The sequence below is a fragment of the Heptranchias perlo genome, chromosome 21, assembly GCF_035084215.1.
Source record: "Heptranchias perlo isolate sHepPer1 chromosome 21, sHepPer1.hap1, whole genome shotgun sequence".
In the NCBI taxonomy this organism is placed as follows: Eukaryota; Metazoa; Chordata; class Chondrichthyes; order Hexanchiformes; family Hexanchidae; genus Heptranchias; species Heptranchias perlo.
In genome coordinates, this window is record NC_090345.1 from 2037017 (window position 1) to 2054820 (window position 17804).

At 45.2% G+C, this 17804-nt stretch overlaps 1 protein-coding gene across 1 annotated transcript in view; it reads right to left on the reverse strand.

Moving 5' to 3' along the window:
* The window catches only part of cfap43 (cilia and flagella associated protein 43), a 119656-nt gene that overhangs the window by 45938 nt on the left and 55914 nt on the right, over window positions 1-17804 (reverse strand). The window contains 4 exon segments of the mRNA XM_068002788.1: window positions 269-385; window positions 1324-1428; window positions 13836-13961; window positions 17620-17697. Of these exon segments, the coding sequence (XP_067858889.1) occupies window positions 269-385; window positions 1324-1428; window positions 13836-13961; window positions 17620-17697 (426 nt within the window).

Sequence of the window (17804 nt, forward strand, 5' to 3'; positions counted from 1 at the left end):
TCCCTGCTCCTGCACACTTCTTTCATACAGTTACATTCTGAGCTGATTATAGGTCCCATCACATTGCAGATCGAGTGTTGTCACAGAGCTGCTCTCTGAATGCTCTGTAACTGTTATGTCTCTGAGACTGAGGATCTCCATGTCAGTCTATGGTGCAAGTGTTAAAAAAATAAAACTCTGTGTTAGAACTCTCTGGAACGGAGTGCAATATTTTACTTTCAGTGAGCTGAACACTACATTAGAGTCATCAGTGAAAGGGGAAGAGTACCTTCAGGTCAACTAGTTCAGTTATCCTCAGCTGCACAATCTGTCTGAGCAACTCAAGCTCGTTGTTGCTGCGCTCCCTCATTGGGTAATTGGTCACCGCCAATCCCGAATAGAAGGCCTGAAAAGAGTGCCAGGAAAGTCAGAGACATCAAAAGGCCATTCAGCCCCTCCCTCTGGTACATTAACTCTCCAAGCTAAGCCTATGCTGCTGACGTACCAGCTCTACCATTGAAGCCCATCCCTCTGGTACCCGAACTCTCCCATCAAAGCCCATCCCTCTGGTACCCGAACTCTCCCATCAAAGCCCATCCCTCTGGTACCCGAACTCTCCCATCAAAACCCATCCCTCTGGTATCCTAACCCTCCCATCAAAGCCCATCCCTCTGGTACCCGAACTCTCCCATCAAAGCCCATCCCTCTGGTACCCGAACTCTCCCATCAAAGCCCATCCCTCTGGTACCCTAACTCTCCCATCAAAGCCCATCCCTCTGGTACCCGAACTCTCCCATCAAAGCCCATCCCTCTGGTACCCTAACTCTCCCATCGGAGCCCATTCCTCTGGTACCCTAACCCTCCCATCAAAGCCCATCCCTCTGGTACCCGAACTCTCCCATCAAAGCCCATCCCTCTGGTACCCTAACTCTCCCATCAAAGCCCATCCCTCTGGTACCCGAACTCTCCCATCAAAGCCCATCCCTCTGGTACCCGAACTCTCCCATCAAAGCCCATCCCTCTGGTACCCGAACTCTCCCATCAAAGCCCATCCCTCTGGTACCCTAACTCTCCCATCGGAGCCCATCCCTCTGCTACCCTAACTCTACCATCAAAGTTCGTCCTACGACCTAGTGCCCTTCAGAGGGAGGAGACCTTTACCCTTGCTGTATTGACTGGTTACGAACCCAGTCTATGAGGTGAAAAGATAATGTCTGACCCAATCCTCACCCAGTCCCTCATCAGACAGAGGAGACCCTCATACCTTCTGCCTGGGTTGAATTTGAACCCAGACCCTACAGTTTTGAAAGGATGTGGATTGTTTCCTGAGTTTCTTTCCATTACCTCTAACGTTCGGCCCTTCACAGCCATCAGGTCCCAGCATTCCCTCTTAATCACCTCGCACAGGTACTGGTTCGCTAGGTTCTCCATCTCAATAGCCTCACGAACCTGTTGACGTGGATTAAACTTCACACAGTGAGCATGTCACCAGAGGCTTCTATTACGCGGGGAATGCGCGCTGTATAATTCTCACTGCCATGCTAATTTAGCTCTGACCGGGAAGTTTCCTGCACTTTGAGGCAGCAGCCTCGCAATTACATAGAATGTACAGCACAGAAACAGGCCATTCATCCCAACTGGTCTATGCTGGCGTTTATGCTCCACACGAGCCTCCTTCCTCCCTACTTCATCTCATCCTATCAGCATATCCTTCTATTCCTTTCTCCCTCGTGTGTTTATCCAGCTTCCCCTTAAATGTATCTACACTATTCACCTCAACTACTCCTTGTGGTAGTGAGTTCCACATTCTAACCACTATCTGGGTAAAGAAGTTTCTCCTGAATTTCCTAATGGATTTATTGATGACTATTAAAATACACTCGTGGACATGATCCATTATTGAGTGTCCTTTTCGAGTTTTTAAGTTGCTCGTCAACTCGTTGTGACTATCCAGACTGAAACCATAGGGACGGCTGGACTGGGAGCCCCAGATGTTAAAAAAAAATTAAGTGAAGCAGAATTTACCAACTGTGGTACCGAGATACAAATTGGGTGAACAATGATATCACCTGCACGGGGAAAGAAAAAAAAGATAAGAGAAAAAAGAAACTGATACTTAAATTAAATTAAAAACTAACGTGCGTGACTAATTAATATAACGCCCAATCTAAATGATAAAATGGATAGATAAATCCAATTAAAATGGCAAATAACACAGTAAAACATGAATAATAAAATATGAGTCATAAAATATGAGTCATAAAATTTAAAACACGGAGTCTGATAAAATGTCAATATCAAGGAGGGCAACATCATATAGACAAACAAAGCGTGTCGAGACAGTGCCTGATTCATTCTTGGCGGGGTCCCATGAACACGAAATTGATCGCTCAATATTCTCCGGTTGGAACTATCTGTTGAAAGGTGGTCCATATACGACGTTTCTCAATGAGGCGGTAATACTGGGACTACAGGAGTTTGCCCAGTGTACATTCCAGCTGATTACTTTTCGCCTGGGTCACTGATTCCACAAGCGGGGAATTGTTTTTCCCCCCGGACGTTCCCACCCAGATGGGAGCTAGCTCCTTTGTTTTCTAAGTCCCCTCCTGAGGGAGGTGATCTCCCAACATCACCTGTTTGTGTCTTCTTTGAACAACCGTGAGGTCGCACACAGCAAACCGCGATAGAGAAGTACACAAGAGTACCACAGTGGAGAGTTCTCCGGGCAGCCCATTTAGCCAACTTTTGTATGTTGTTGCCTGGTGGGACCACGAGGAGGCACGGCTCACTGCAACTGAGAACCCACAAGAGGTCACAGCTACAAAACTATGACTCTCCAAGGAAACAAAGGCTCCCAAGAGAGTCATAGTTACTCCCGCCATACTTATAGCCCCTAGTTCTGGTCTCTCCCGCAAGTGGAAACATCTTCTCTACACCTACCCTGTCAAACCCTTTCATAATCTTAAAGACCTGTCAGGTCCCCTTGGTCTAACCAAGGTTCTAATCAAGTTTTTCAATTCGATCCCTCTAGAAATGAACCCCAGTGCTTGGTTTGCTTTTTTATGGCCTTATTAACCCGCATCGCTACTTTTATGATATGTGATTTTTTTTATTTGTTCATGGGATGTGGGCGTTGCTGGCGAGGCCGGCATTTATTGCCCATCCCTTCCTGCCCTTGAGAAGGTGGTGGTGAGCCGCCATCTTGAATCGCTGCAGTCCGTGTGGTGAAGGTTCTCCCACAGTAGTATATCCCAGTGTATCTGTACCCCCAGATCCCTCTGCTCCTCTACCCCATTTAGACTTGAAAGGGGGCAACTGTGGCTAGAGGCAGCAGACTAGTAGAAAGACCCTGAGTAAGCTGACTCAGCAAAACTTGTGGTGCCTTGTAAAATGCTGATAGCTGCAAGCTTGTGTGAACGAGTAGATATAAAATGGCGTGAGATACTGTCAGTCAGGACAAAGCAAGGAGCAGTTGATAAATGTGAAGGAATGGAAAAGTACTGATCACGCAGTCACATGACGCTAAAGGCTGAATTTGACTGGATGTAACCAGCCGAAATGGGCTGAGTAACTGTATAAAGATATGTACTGTTCTTGGTTCGGGGAAGAAGCCCCTAGGGTGCCCAGCGACTTGCTTCCCACCGGTGTAAAACAATAAACCTTTGGCGATTGGAGTGGACCTGGGTGTCGAGTGATTATTTCAGTCATTCCACGCCAACAGACTCTTATTATCCATGATGTGGAGATGCCGGTGATGGACTGGGGTTGACAATTGTAAACAATTTTACAACACCAAGTTATAGTCCAGCAATTTTATTTTAAATTCACAAGCTTTCGGAGGCTTCCTCCTTCGTCAGGTGAACGATGCAGTATCTGGCCTCCTTATTCTTCCTACCAAAACGTAACACCTCACACTTATCTATATTGAAATTCATTTGCCAATTACACGCCTATTCTGCAAGTTTATTAATGTCTTCCTGTATTTTGTCATAGTCCTCCTCGGTATTAACTATATCCGCAAATTTTTAAATTGTACTTCCGGTTCCAGAGTCTAAATCGTTTATTCTACAAATAATACAGGATTCACACAGTATATATGGCGATAAACACGTATTTAACCTCTATAACTGCTGACTCTAACCAGGAGCAAGGACTCAGCAGAGGGTGATAAATGTGTGGTACGAATGGACTGGAGAGTGTGGAGGCAGATGGTGTCGCCAAATTTAGAGGAAGCTTAGATAGACTTGTGGCGAAAGAAGCAATTAACGGGTATGAGAGACAGATCGTAGTACGGGATTCACTGAACTTATGGACCAGACAGTGGTGTTTCCAGCTCAGTATATTCCTATGTGCTCTCACTCCAACCTATCCATCTTTGGCCTTGCACAGTGCTGCAAACAACATCAACACAAACTTCAGGCTGAACATCTCTGTTCTGTCTTTGGACATGTTTCTGACCTCCGTCTGACTCATCAGTTCAACTCCCCCTCCCAGTCTCGCTAACCTTTCCATCTTTGCTCCAACTAAGTTCAACGCATACACATGATTTTACCGCCAATCTCTCCCAGTCACATATCATTTTGTCCCCGACCATTTTGGAGCTGTTTTACTCACTTTGGTCTTTCGCAGACTGACTGAGACGAGCTTTATATAGTATCCAATCTTTTACAACCCTTTTCAGAATTTTAATAAGGTCAGAATGCAGGGGGATAGTTAGAAAATATTTTGTTTAAGTCAAACAAGATGTACCTATTGACGTGAGGAAGCATAATGTGTTCATTAGTTTGTATTAGTACGTGAGGACAAGTTGTACCGATTAAAACAAGAACATTTGAACTTAACGATTGCTCAGTATGTTCACATGCTGTGAAATATCAGCTTAGTGCTAGTGAGTATAGGAACAGGAGAATAGACAGGATGAATGCGTGGCTGCAGGGATGGTGTAGGAGGGAGGGATTTAGATTCCTGGGACATTGGGACCGGTTCTGGGGAAGGTGGGACCTGTACAGGCGGGTCGGGTTACACCCGAGCAGGACCGGGACCGATATCGTCGCGGGGGTGTTTGCTAGTGCTGTTGGGGAAGGTTTAAACTAGAATGGCAGGGGGATGGGAACCTGAGCAGGGAGACAGAGGAGGGGGAATCAAGGATAGAAACAAAAGGCAGAAAGGGAAGAAGCAATAGTGGAAGGCAGAGAAAACAAGGGCGAAAAACAAATAGGGCCATAGTGCAAAATAAAACTAAGATGACTAGCAATCTTAAAAAGACAAGTCTAAAGGCATTGTGTCTGAATGCGCGGAGCATTCGCAATAAGGTAGATGAATTAACAACGCAGATAGATATTGACGTTTATGATATAGTTGCAATTACGGAGACATAGTTGCAGGGTGACCAAGGCAGGGAACTGAACATCCAGGGGTATTCAATATTTAGGAAGGGCAGGCAAAAAGGGAAAGGAGGTGGGGTAGCATTGTTAGTAAAGGAGGAAATCAATGCAATAGTGAGGAAGGATATTGGCTCGGAAAATCACGATGTGGAATCTGTATGGGTGGAGCTAAGAAGCACCAAGGGGCAGAAAACGTTGGTGGGGGTTGTCTATAGGCCCCTAAACAGTAGTGGAGATGTAGGGGAGGGCATTAAACAGGAAATTAGAGACGCATGCAAGAAGGGTACAACTATAATCATGGGTGACTTTAATCTACATATAGATTGGTCAAAGCAAATTAGCAATAATACTGTGGGGGAGGAATTCCTGGAGTGTGTAAGTGATGGTTTTCGAGACCAATATGTTGAGGAACCAACTAGAGAACAGGCGATCCTAGACTGGGTATTGAGCAATGAGAAAGGATTAATTAACAATCTTGTTGTGCAGGGTCCCTTAGGGAAGAGCGACCATAACATGATAGAATTCCTCATTAAGATGGAGAGTGAAGTAGCTGAATCCGAAACTAGGGTCCTGAATCTAAATAAAGGAAATTACAAAAGTATGAGGTACGAGTTGGCCAAGATAGATTGGGGAACTTTACTAAAAGGGATGACGGTGGATAGGCAATGGCTAATATTTAAAGAATGTGTGCAGGAATACAGCAATAATTCATTCCTATCTGGCGCAAAAATAAAACAGGAAAGGTGGCTTAACCGTGGCTTACAAAAGAAATTAGGGATAATATTAGATCCAAAGAGGAGACATATAAAATTGCCAGAAAAAGCGGCAAGCCTGAGGATTGGGAGCAGTTCAGAATTCAGCAAAGGAGGACAAAGAGATTGATTAAGAGGGGAAAAATAGAGTATGAGAGTAAACTAGCAGGGAACATAAAAACTGACTGTAAAAGCTTCTACAAATATGTCAAGAGAAAAAGATTAATGAAGACAAATGTAGGTCCCTTACAGTCAGAAATGGGAGAAATTATAATGGGGAACAAAGAAATGGCAGAACAATTAAACACATACTTTGGTTCTGTCTTCACAAAGGAGGACACAAATAACCTGCCAGAAATGTTAGGGAACCAAGGGTCTAGTGAGAGGGAGGAACTGAAGGAAACCAGTATTAGTAAAAAAAATAGTGCTCGTGAAATTAATGGGGCTAAAGGCTGACAAATCCCCAGGGCCTGATAATCTACATCCCAGAGTATTAAAGGAAGTGGCCCTGGAAATAGTGGATGCATTGGTGATCATCTTCCAAAATTCTATAGACTCTGGAACAGTTCCTACAGATTGGAGGGTGGCAAATGTAACCCCACTATTTAAAAAAGGAGGGAGAGGAAAAAACAGAGAATTACAGACCAGTTAGCCTAACATCAGTAGTGGGGAAAATGCTAGAGTCTATTATAAAAGATGTGATAACAGAACACTTGGAGGGCATTAACGGAATTGGACAAAGTCAGCATGGGTTCATGAAAGGGAAATCATGCTTAACAAATCTACTGGAGTTTTTTGAGGATGTAACTAGTAGAATGGATAGGGGAGAGCCAGTGGATGTGGTGAATTTGGATTTTCAGAAGGCATTTGATAAAGTCCCACACAAGAGGTTAGTGTGCAAAATTAAATATACTGGCATGGATTGAGAATTGGTTGACAGACAGGAAACAGAGAGTAGGAATGAACGGGTCTTTTTCTGGGTGGCAGGCAGTGACTAGTGGGGTACTGCAGGGATCAGTACTTGGGCCCCAGCTATTCACAATATATATCAATGATTTGGATGAGGGAACTAAATGTAACATTTCCAAGTTTGCAGATGACACAAAGCTGGGGTGGAATGTGAGCTGTGAGGAGGATGCAAAGAGGCTCCAATGTGATTTAGACAAGTTGGGTGAGTGGGCAAGAACATGGCAGATGCAGTATAATGTGGATAAATGTGAGGTTATCCACTTTGGTTGTAAAAACAGAAAGGCAGATTATTATCTGAATGGTGATAGATTGGGAAAAGGGGAGGTGCAATGAGACCTGGGTGTCCTTGTACACCAGTCGCCGAAAGTGAGCATTCAGGTGCAGCAAGCAGTTAGGAAGGCGAATGGTATGTTGGCCTTCATTGCAAGAGGATTTGAGTACAGGAGCAGGGACATCTTACTGCAGTTATACAGGGCCTTGGTGAGACCACATCTGGAGTATTGTGTGCAGTTTTGGTCTCCTTATCTGAGGAAAGATGTCCTTGCCATGGAGGGAGTGCAACGAAGGTTTACCAGACTGATTCCTGGGATGGCAAGACTGATTCCTGGGATGGCAGGACTGATGTATGAGGAGAGAATGGGTCGACTAGGCCTATATTCACTCGAGTTTAGAAGAATGAGAGGTGATCTCATCGAAACATATAAAATTCTAACAGGACTAGACAGACTAGATGCAGAGAGGATGTTCCCGATGGATGGGGAGTCCAGAACCAGGGGTCACAGTCTCAGGATGAGGAGAAATTTCTTCACTCAGAGGGTGGTGAACCTGTGAAATTCTCTACCACAGAAGGCAGTGGAGGTCAACTCATTAGATTTATTCAAGAAGGAGATAGATATATTTCTTAATGCTAAAGGGATCAAGGGATATGGGGATAAAGCAGGAACAGGGTACTGGGTTAGACGATCAGCCATGATCATTTTGAATGGCGGAGCAGACCCGAAGGGCCGAATGGCCTACTCTTGCTCCTATTTTCTATGTTTCTATGATTCGTATCTGGCCTTGACTCATCAAGTGTTTACTCGATTCCCCATCGGGGATTGAAGGAGCAAACGTGAAAGACATAAGTATCCAATTCAGATCACAAGGCAATACAATTGTTACACCACTGGGTTATACTATCACTTAGTTAGGTAGTAGGGTCATACCGCTAAAGATAAGATGGTTATGGGAGTGACTAACCACCACTGTACCTGAAAGAATATCTAAGGTAAGACTCTAAAATTGTAACAGCACCCAAATCATGTGTGGTCGTGTGCTGGTTCTGGTTCTGGACTAACAATTCAGAGTTCAAATAGCATCTTGGCAAGTTGTGAAATTTAATTCAATAAATCTGGTAATTTATGGGCTGGCACCAGAAAAGCGACCATGAAAACTGCAGGAAAGCCCAACTGGTTCACCAATGTCCTTCAGGGAAGGGAACTTGCTACCCCCTCCCTGGTTTGGCCTACAAGTGGCTCCAATCGCACACTATGTGGTTCATAGCATCATAGAAAGTTACAGCATAGAAGGAGGTCATTCGGCCCATCGTGTCTGTGCCAGCCAAAAAAGAGCCATCTAGCTTTCCAGCTCTTGGTCCGTAGCCCTGTAGGTTACGGCACTTCAAGTGCACAGCCAAGTACTTTTTAAATGAGTTGAGGGTTTCTGCCTCTACCACCCTCTCAGGCAGTGAGTTCCAGACCCCTCAGTACCTTCTGGGTGAAAAAATTTCTCCTCAACTCCCCTCTAATCCTTCTATCAAAAACTTTAAAACTATGCCCCTTGGTTTTTGACCCCCTCTGCTAAGGGAAATAGGTCCTCCCTATCCACTCTATCTAGTTCCCTCATAATTTTATACACCACAATTAAATCTCCCTCAGCCTCATCTGTTCCAAAGAAAACAACCCCAGCCTATCCAATCTTTCCTCCAGTCCTGACAACATCCTCGTAAATCCCCTCTGTACCCTCTCTAGTGCAATCACATCTTTCCTGTAATGTGGTGACCTGAACTGTACACAGTACTCTAGCTGTGGCCTAACTAGTGTTTTATACATTTCCAGCATAACCTCCCTGCTCTTATATTCTGTTCCTCGGCTAATAAAGGAAAGTATCCCGTTTGCCTTCTTAACCACCTTATCGACCTGTCCTGCTACCTTCAGGGATCTGTGGACATGCATCCAAGGTCCCTCTGTTCCTCTACACTTCTCAGTATCCTCCCATTCATTGTGTATTCCCTTGCCTTGATTGCCCTCCCCAAATGCATTACCTCACACTTCTCCGAATTGAATTCCATTTGCCATTTTTACATAGGAACATAGAAAATAGGAGCAGGAGTAGGCCATTCGGCCCTTCGAGCCTGCTCCACCATTCATTATGATCATGGCTGATCCTCTAGCTCAATACCATATTCCCGCTCTCTCCCTACACCCCTTGATGCATTTTGTGTCTAGAAATTTATCTCCTTCTTAAATATATTCAGTGACTTGGCCTCCACAGCCTTCTGTGGCAGAGAATTCCATAGGTTCACCACCCTCTGAGTGAAGAAATTTCTCCTCATCTCAGTCCTAAATATCCTACCCCGTATCCTGAGACTATGACCCCTCCTTCTAGACTCCCCCAGCCAGGGGAAACATCCTTCCTACATGCAGTCTGTCTAGCCCTGTCAGAATTTTATACGTTTCAATGAGATTCTGCCCACCTGACCAGTCCATTGATATCTTCCTGCAGTCCACAGCTTTCCTCCTCACTGTCAATCACATGGCCAACTTTTGTATCATCTGCAAACTTCTTAATCATGCCCCCGACAATTAAGTCCAAATCACTTATACATACTACAAAAGCAATGGACTTGTACTGAGCCCAGCGGAACCCCACTGGAAACAGCCTTCCAGACACAAATATACCCATTGACCATTACCCTTTGCTTCTTGCCACTGAGCCAATTTTGGATCCAATTGGCCACTTCCCTTGGATCCCATGGGCTTTTACTTTCCTGACCAGTCTGCCATGTGGGACCTTGTCAAAAGCCTTGCTAAAATCCATGTAGACTACATCAAACGCGTTACCCTCATCAACCCTCCTTGTTACCTCCTCAAAAAATTCAATCAGGTTAGTCAGACACGACCTTCCCTTAACAAATCCATGCTGACTGTCCTTGATTAATCCGTGTCTTTCTAAATCACGATTTATGATGTCCCTTAGAATTTTTCCAATAATTTGCCTACCATCAAGGTTAGACTGACTGGCCTGTAATTACTCGGTCTATCCCTTTCTCCCTTTTTAAACAACGGTACAATGTTAGCAGTCCTCCAGTCCTCTGGCACCACACCCGTAGTCAGAGAGGATTGGAAAATGATGGTCAGAGCCTCCGCTATTTCCTCCCTTGCTTCTCTTAACAGCCTGGGATACATTTCATCTGGGCCTGGCGATTTATCTACTTTGAAAGATGCTAACCCCCTTAATACTTCCTCTCTCACTATGTTTATCCATTCCAATATTTCACACTCCTCCTCCTCAACTACAACATTGGCATCGTCCCCCTCTTTTGTGAAGACAGACGCAAAGTATTCATTAAGAACCATGTCCACGACTTCCGCCTCCACACACCGGTTAACTTTTTGGTCTCTAATAGGCCCTACTCTTTCCTTAGTTATCCTCTTGTTTTTTATGTATTTATCAAACATCTTTGGGTTTTCCTCGATTTTACTTGCCAGTATTTTTTCATGCCCTCCCTTTGCTTTCCTAATTTCCTTTTTAATTTCACCTCTGCATTTTCTATACTTCTCTAGGCTTTCTGGAGTATTGAGCTCTCGGTAGCTGACATAAGCTTCATCCTACCCTGTATGCTCTTTGACATCCAGCGGGCTCTAGATTTGGGAGTCCAACCCTTTTTCTTTGTGGGAACATGTTTACTCTGAACCTTCACTATCTCCTTCTTGAATGCCTTTTTAAAAAAAACTCGTTCATGGGATCTGGGCGTCGCTGGCGAGGCCGGCATTTATTGCCTATCCCTAATTGCCCTTGAGAAGGTGGTGGTGAGCCACCTTCTTGAACCGCTGCAGTCCGTGTGGTGGAGGTTCTCCCACAGTGCTGTTAGGAGGGGAGTTCCAGGATTTTGACCCAGCGACGATGAAGGAACGGTGATATATTTCCAAGTCGGGATGGTGTGTGACTTTGAGGGGAACGTGCAGGTGGTGTTGTTCCCATGTGCCTGCTGCCCTTGTCCTTCTAGGTGGTAGAGGTCGCAGGTTTGGGAGTTGCTGTCGAAGAAGCCTTGGTGAGTTGCTGCAGTGCATCCTGTGGATGGTACACACTGCAGCCACAGTGCGCCGGTGGTGAAGGGAGTGAATGTTTAGGGTGGTGGATAGGATGCCAATCAAGCGGGTTGCTTTGTCCTGGATGGTGTCGAGCTTCTTGAGTGTTGTTGGAGCTGCACTCATCCAGGCAAGTGGAGAGTATTCCATCACACTCCTGACTTGTGTCTTGTAGATGGTGGAAAGGCTTAGGGGAGTCAGGAGGTGAATCACTCGCCGCAGAATACCCAGCCTCTGACCTGCTCTTGTGGCCACAGTATTTATATGGCTGGTCCAGTTAAGTTTCTGGTCAATGGTGACCCCCAGGATGTTGATGGTGGGGGATTCGGCAATGGTAATGCCGTTGAATGTCAAGGGGAGTTGGTTAAACGCTCTCTTGTTGGAGATGGTCATTGCCTGGCACTTGTTTGGCACGAATGTTATTTGCCACTTATCAGCCCAAGCCTGGATGTTGTCCAGGTCTTGCTGCATGCAGGCACGGACTGCTTCATTATCTGAGGGGTTGCGAATGGAACTGAACACTGTGCAATCATCAGCGAACATCCCCATTTCTGACCTTATGATGGAGGGAAGGTCATTGATGAAGCAGCTGAAGATGGTTGGGCGTAGGACACTGCCCTGAGGAACTCCTGCAGCAATGTCCTGGGGCTGAGATGATTGGCCTCCAACAACCACTACCATCTTCCTTTGTGCTAGGTATGACTCCAGCCACTGGAGAGTTTTCCCCCTGATTCCCACTGACTTCAATTTTACTAGGGCTCCTTGGTGCCACACTCGGTCAAATGCTGCCTTGATGTCAAGGGCAGTCACTCTCACCACACCTCTGGAATTCAGCTCTTTTGTCCATGTTTGGACCAAGGCTGTAATGAGGTCTGGAGCCGAGTGGTCCTGGCGGAACCCAAACTGAGCATCGGTGAGCAGGTTATTGGTGAGTAAGTGCCACTTGATAGCACTGTCGACAACACCTTCCATCACTTTGCTGGTGATTGAGATTAGACTGATGGGGCGGTAATTGGCTGGATTGGATTTGTCCTGCTTTTTGTGGATAGGACATACCTGGGCAATTTTCCAAATTGTCGGGTAGATACCAGTGTTGTAGCTGTACTGGAACAGCTTGGCTAGAGGCGCAGCTAGTTCTGGAGCACAGATGGGATGTGTCCCATAGCCTTTGTTGTATCCAGTGCACTCAGCCGTTTCTTGATACCACATGGATCCTCCCACTGCTGTGACACTGGTTGACTCTTAATGGCCTTAAGGCAACTAGGGATGGGCAATAAACGTAGCTTTGCCACTGTTGCTCACACCCCAAAACCAAAAAAAACTGAAGCAACCAAATACATCCAACTCATACAACCATCTCATAACCAGACACACCCAACTTGTGCAATTGAACACATCTAATATACATAACAAGACACCCAACTCATGTAAATAGACACACCCAACAAAGACAATTACAGCACACACCTTTTACCTCAGCTCTTAATTCACCTAAAATAAAAGCAAAATACTGTGGATGCTAGAAATCGGAAATAAGAATAGAAAATGCTGGAACTATTCAGCAGGTCGGGCAGCATCAGTGGAGACAGAAACAGAGTTAACGTTTCATTAAGTTGGAATCCACATGGAATAAGTCGAGCTGGAGACTTTTAAGTTGGAATCTATGTGGATTCACGTTAACTCTGTTTCTCTCTCCACAGATGCTGCCTGATCTGCTGAGTAATTCCAGCATTTTCTGCTTTTATTTCTTAATTCACCTATACCGATTTAACTTTTTCTACAGTGGAAACTTTCCAAAGTTTCACAAAATGTTACTGTAACTAAAGGATAAAGTAGTAATCACTCATGTTGTTCTTACTATTGCAATTCAGTAACGATGCAGATGTAAATATTTCAAAACTGTAGTTCTCTGTTAGACATAAAAGGTACATTGAGGATCCAGTAGATCGAAAACACCCGGGCATCAAACCCAACAGCTCGCATTCATATAGTACCCTTCACACAGAGTGGTTTACAAGGTGAGGTGAGGAGGATGCCGAACAAGAGTTAGGAAAGATTAGGAGAGTCAAGGACTGAAGGCACAGTCAAGAGATAGGCTTTGAAAAGACTATTAATGAGGGTAGAGTTTCTGAGATAATAACCCACAGCTATCAGTTTTTTTGGCTTTGGGGTGTGAGCCTGTCTGGGTTTCATGTTGAAAGCATATCAAACAGAATGGCCACTTTCTGTGTGAACCTAGGTTAATAACCCGTCACACACTGTTTTTAGTAACAAGGATTTCAAATCAATAATCAATACTGACAAAAAAAAAATCATTTCACCAAACCCATCCAGTGCTGTTACAGCAAAATTTTGTACGTTCAAGATCTGAGTGAGTGCAGCTCAGAGTCTTTGAGTCTTACCATGGCCACTTTTTCTTCTCCCTCAGCATGCAGCCTCTTCTGTTCCTTCAGATCAAGATTAAACTCGTGCTGATCTAATCGCTCAATCTCGGGTACATTCTCATTTTCAATCATCATCCTCTTGATCTGGGGAAAATTAAACGGATAACATTAACTGTGAAAGGTATTTAGTACTACGTTAATCACACCACCTGGTATCTAACGTACTTTTGGTTCACTATTTTGATTGGTGAGTCAGTTTCGATGACTTCCCGTTCAGAAAGAGCTCCATTAATAGTCAGGTTCTGATGAACACTGCAATAGCAAGATCTTGAGGATGCTTTCTCCAGTGACGCTCGAAACAGAGTGCCTAGAAATGACAGCTCATCTTGGATCCAGCTGAAACTTGGCTGCCCCTGGAGTGCGCTGACTTACCAAGTAGACTATTGACAGACAGCTCTGACAAATTAGTCATGTAAAGAAGGACAGATGTACCACCACTGCATCCTGATATATGCAGCTACAGTGGGCAGGCAGTTGCTGGCACCCAGAGGATTGGTGAAGAACTGAAGGGAAGGACTTTGTAATTGTGACTGCCTGTAAATACTGAACCTGAGATAGTCACAATAAATCCGAGACATCAGCAATGTACCTCAAAGACCCGCAATGCACCTGAGGGACCCGCAATGGAACCTGAGGGACCCGCAATGGAACCTGAGGGACCCGCAATGGAACCTGAGGGACCCGCAATGGAACCTGAGGGACCCGCAATGGAACCTGAGGGACCCGCAATGGAACCTGAGGGACCCGCAATGGAACCTGAGGGACCCGCAATGTATCCAAGACCGGTAATGAACCTGAAACCTGTAATGAACCTGAGAGACTTGTAATGAACCTGAGAGACTCGCAATGTACCTGAGAGACCCGCAACGTACCTGAGAGACCCGCAACGTACCTGAGAGACCCGCAACGTACCTGAGACACGTGCATTGAACCTGAGCTACCTCTAATGAACCTGAGAGACCTGCAATGATCCTGAGAGACCTGCAATGATCCTGAGAGACCTGCAATGATCCTGAGAGACCTGCATTGACATACCCAAATGGTGATGTGAACGTAAATCTCTTTAAGGCCTATTGCTGGCCAAAGTGCTTGAAGTATTTGTGGCAATATGACCACCTAGATCTCTTTATGTTTTAGGAAGCTGAGGCCTGGGATTGAATGATATCTTCTGGATGTTTGGGAAACCACCAAGTCACAGGAATAAAAATCTCTGTTTGGGATGATCCCATTTGATTAGCAGACGAAAGGAACGTGATTCTGGGTGTGGGACTTCCACTAGGGGAGGGTCCCTAGGTGATCTGGCTGATTATCCAGTGGAAGCACAAGGCATGGTCTAGTAATGATGAGGAGCCTGCACTCCACTCGCTGACCTTCAACACCCAAGTTGAGAGTGACTTTCTCACACATGCATCCTCCTAAATGGGTCCCAAGTGTACTGGGAGTTAAAGAAGTAATTGCTGGTTTGGCAGAATGGTGAGCTGCCCATCAGTGTCCCACTGCTGGGGAGGGAGAGGGGGAGGTAACAGAAATCAACCAGAGCTCCTACTTCTTGATTGTTATTCAATGATTTGGGCTGAAAAGTGGCTGTGTGTGAATGGGATTGGAGTCAGCTGTGATGCCCATCATGGTCCAATATCCTATAGATTCTTGTTGTCTTGGATCACATATTATAGAAAGGATTTAGAGGCACTAGGGAAGGTGCAAAAAAGATTCACAAGGATGATACTAGAACTGAGAGGATATGCTTATCAGGAAAGACTAAACGGGCTGGGGCTTTTTTCTCTAGAAAAGAGAAGACCGAGGGGTGACCTGAAAGAGGTCTTTAAGATAATGAAAGGGTTTGAGAGGGTAGACGTATAGAAGATGTTTTCACTTGTGAGGAATCCAAAACTAGAGGTCATATATATATATATATAAAATAGTCGCTAATAAATCCAATAAGGAATTCAGAATAAAATTCTATACCCAGAGTGGTGAGAATGTGGAACTCGCTACCACAAGGAGTAGTTGAGGCAAATAACACAGATACAATTAAGGGGAAGCTAGATAAGCACACGAAGGAGAAAGGAATAGAAGGATATACTGATAAAGTTAGATTAAGTACAGAGGGTCATGTAGAGCATAAACGCTGGCATTGACCTACCTGTTGGGCTGAATGGCCTGTTTCTGTGCTGTAGACTCGAAGAACGGTTAGGAACATAGGAACAGGAGGAGACCATTCAGACCTCGAGCCTGCTCCGCCATTCAATTAGATCATGGTTGATCTGCATCTCAGCTCAGTTTACCCGACTTTGCTCCATGTCCATTGATACTCTTACGCAACAAAAATCTATCGATCTCAGTCTTGAAAGCTCCAATTGTCCTCAGAATCCACAATCTTTGGGGGAAGAGAGTTCCACATTTCCACTGCCCTTTGTGTGAAAAAAGGCTTCCTGATTCCACCCCTGAAAGGCCTGGCTCTAATTTTAAGATTATGCCCCCTTGTTCCCCCACCAGAGGAAACAGTTTCTTCGTACCCACCCTATTAAATCAGTTTAAAATTTTAAACACCTCAGTCAGGTCACTACTCAATCTTCTATACTCAAGGAATACAAGCCATGTTTATGCAACCTGTTCTCATAATTTAACCCTTTTAGCCCCAGTATTATTCGGGTGAATCTGCGCTGCACCCCCTCAAAGGCCAATATATCCTTCTTGAAGTGTGGTGCCCAGGACTGAGCACAGTATCTCCAGATGTGGTCTAACCAGAGCTTTATATAAACTGTTACATAACTCCCACCTCCTTGTATTCCAGCCCCCTTGAGATAAAGGCCAACATTCCAATAGCCTTTTTGATTACTAGTTCCTAGTTTCTCACCATTTAGAAAATACTCCGACTTATTTTTCTTGGGTATAAAGTGCATGACCTCATATCTTGTATGTGGGAGACATACAAGATGGTGGCCAATAATTTCAAAACAGGAGGAAAGACAAAAAAAAGAGAAAAATTAGGGGAAAAAAAACGGCAGGCAAAATTCCGATTGGGCCCTGGTTGTGTTGCCTGACTGGGGATCGGAAAATGGGGCAGAGGCAGGTTGCACCCTGATCCTGCCCCATGTTTTTGGTCCAGCCATTTTGCGACGGGGAAAGGGGGGGGGAGGGGTCATGGGTGGATCTACCGCCCACCCTCCCCCCATGTCAAAGGGGGGATTTCCCAGAAGTCCACCTTTACATTATGACCGTTCGATCTCTCGGAACCCGAGCGGACCCTGTGCATATTTAGTATCATTGTCTAGTAAGGGTAGGGGTCCCAAACCGAAACTTTGCATGGTGAACACTGCCCCCTGATAGAGAGAAGGCCTCAGTGGAACTCATGCAAATTTGAGCCGCACGAGGCCCATTGAGGCCCCAGACCTCACCAGAAGTATGGTAACTGATTCTTATGCTCCTATTGGAGCCAGAGATCTTGCAGTGCTGGCTTCTACTTATCCTGGGAAAGGACTTGGGAGGAGCCTGGCAGTGTGACTGGGTGCCTCACCCCACATCCTTTCACCAGGCAAATCAGGGCAGGCATCTTTAATCCCCCCAATTTGGGATGAGGCTGGCTTCCCTCCATTTGACAGGCTGCGGATTCTGCTCCCAAAATAAAAAACTAAGGAGATTTTGTGGATTATGAAATGCAAAGGGGGAAACATTCCGTCAAAAGCAGCAGCATCAGCACAGGCCTCAGCTGGTGCTTTCAGTTTATTCGCAAGTTGCTCACTGTTCCACGGAGCTTTTTGAATCCATTTCTCAGCTCCATCTTGGTTTCTGCATGCTTATAATTGTCCTTCTCGACCGCCTGGAAAAACACAGGGAGTTTAACAATCACATTCTCACCCATTCCCAACCTCACACTGAGTACCCACGCACAGTGTCCCAGAGCGCTCAGCATCCCATGCCTGTATA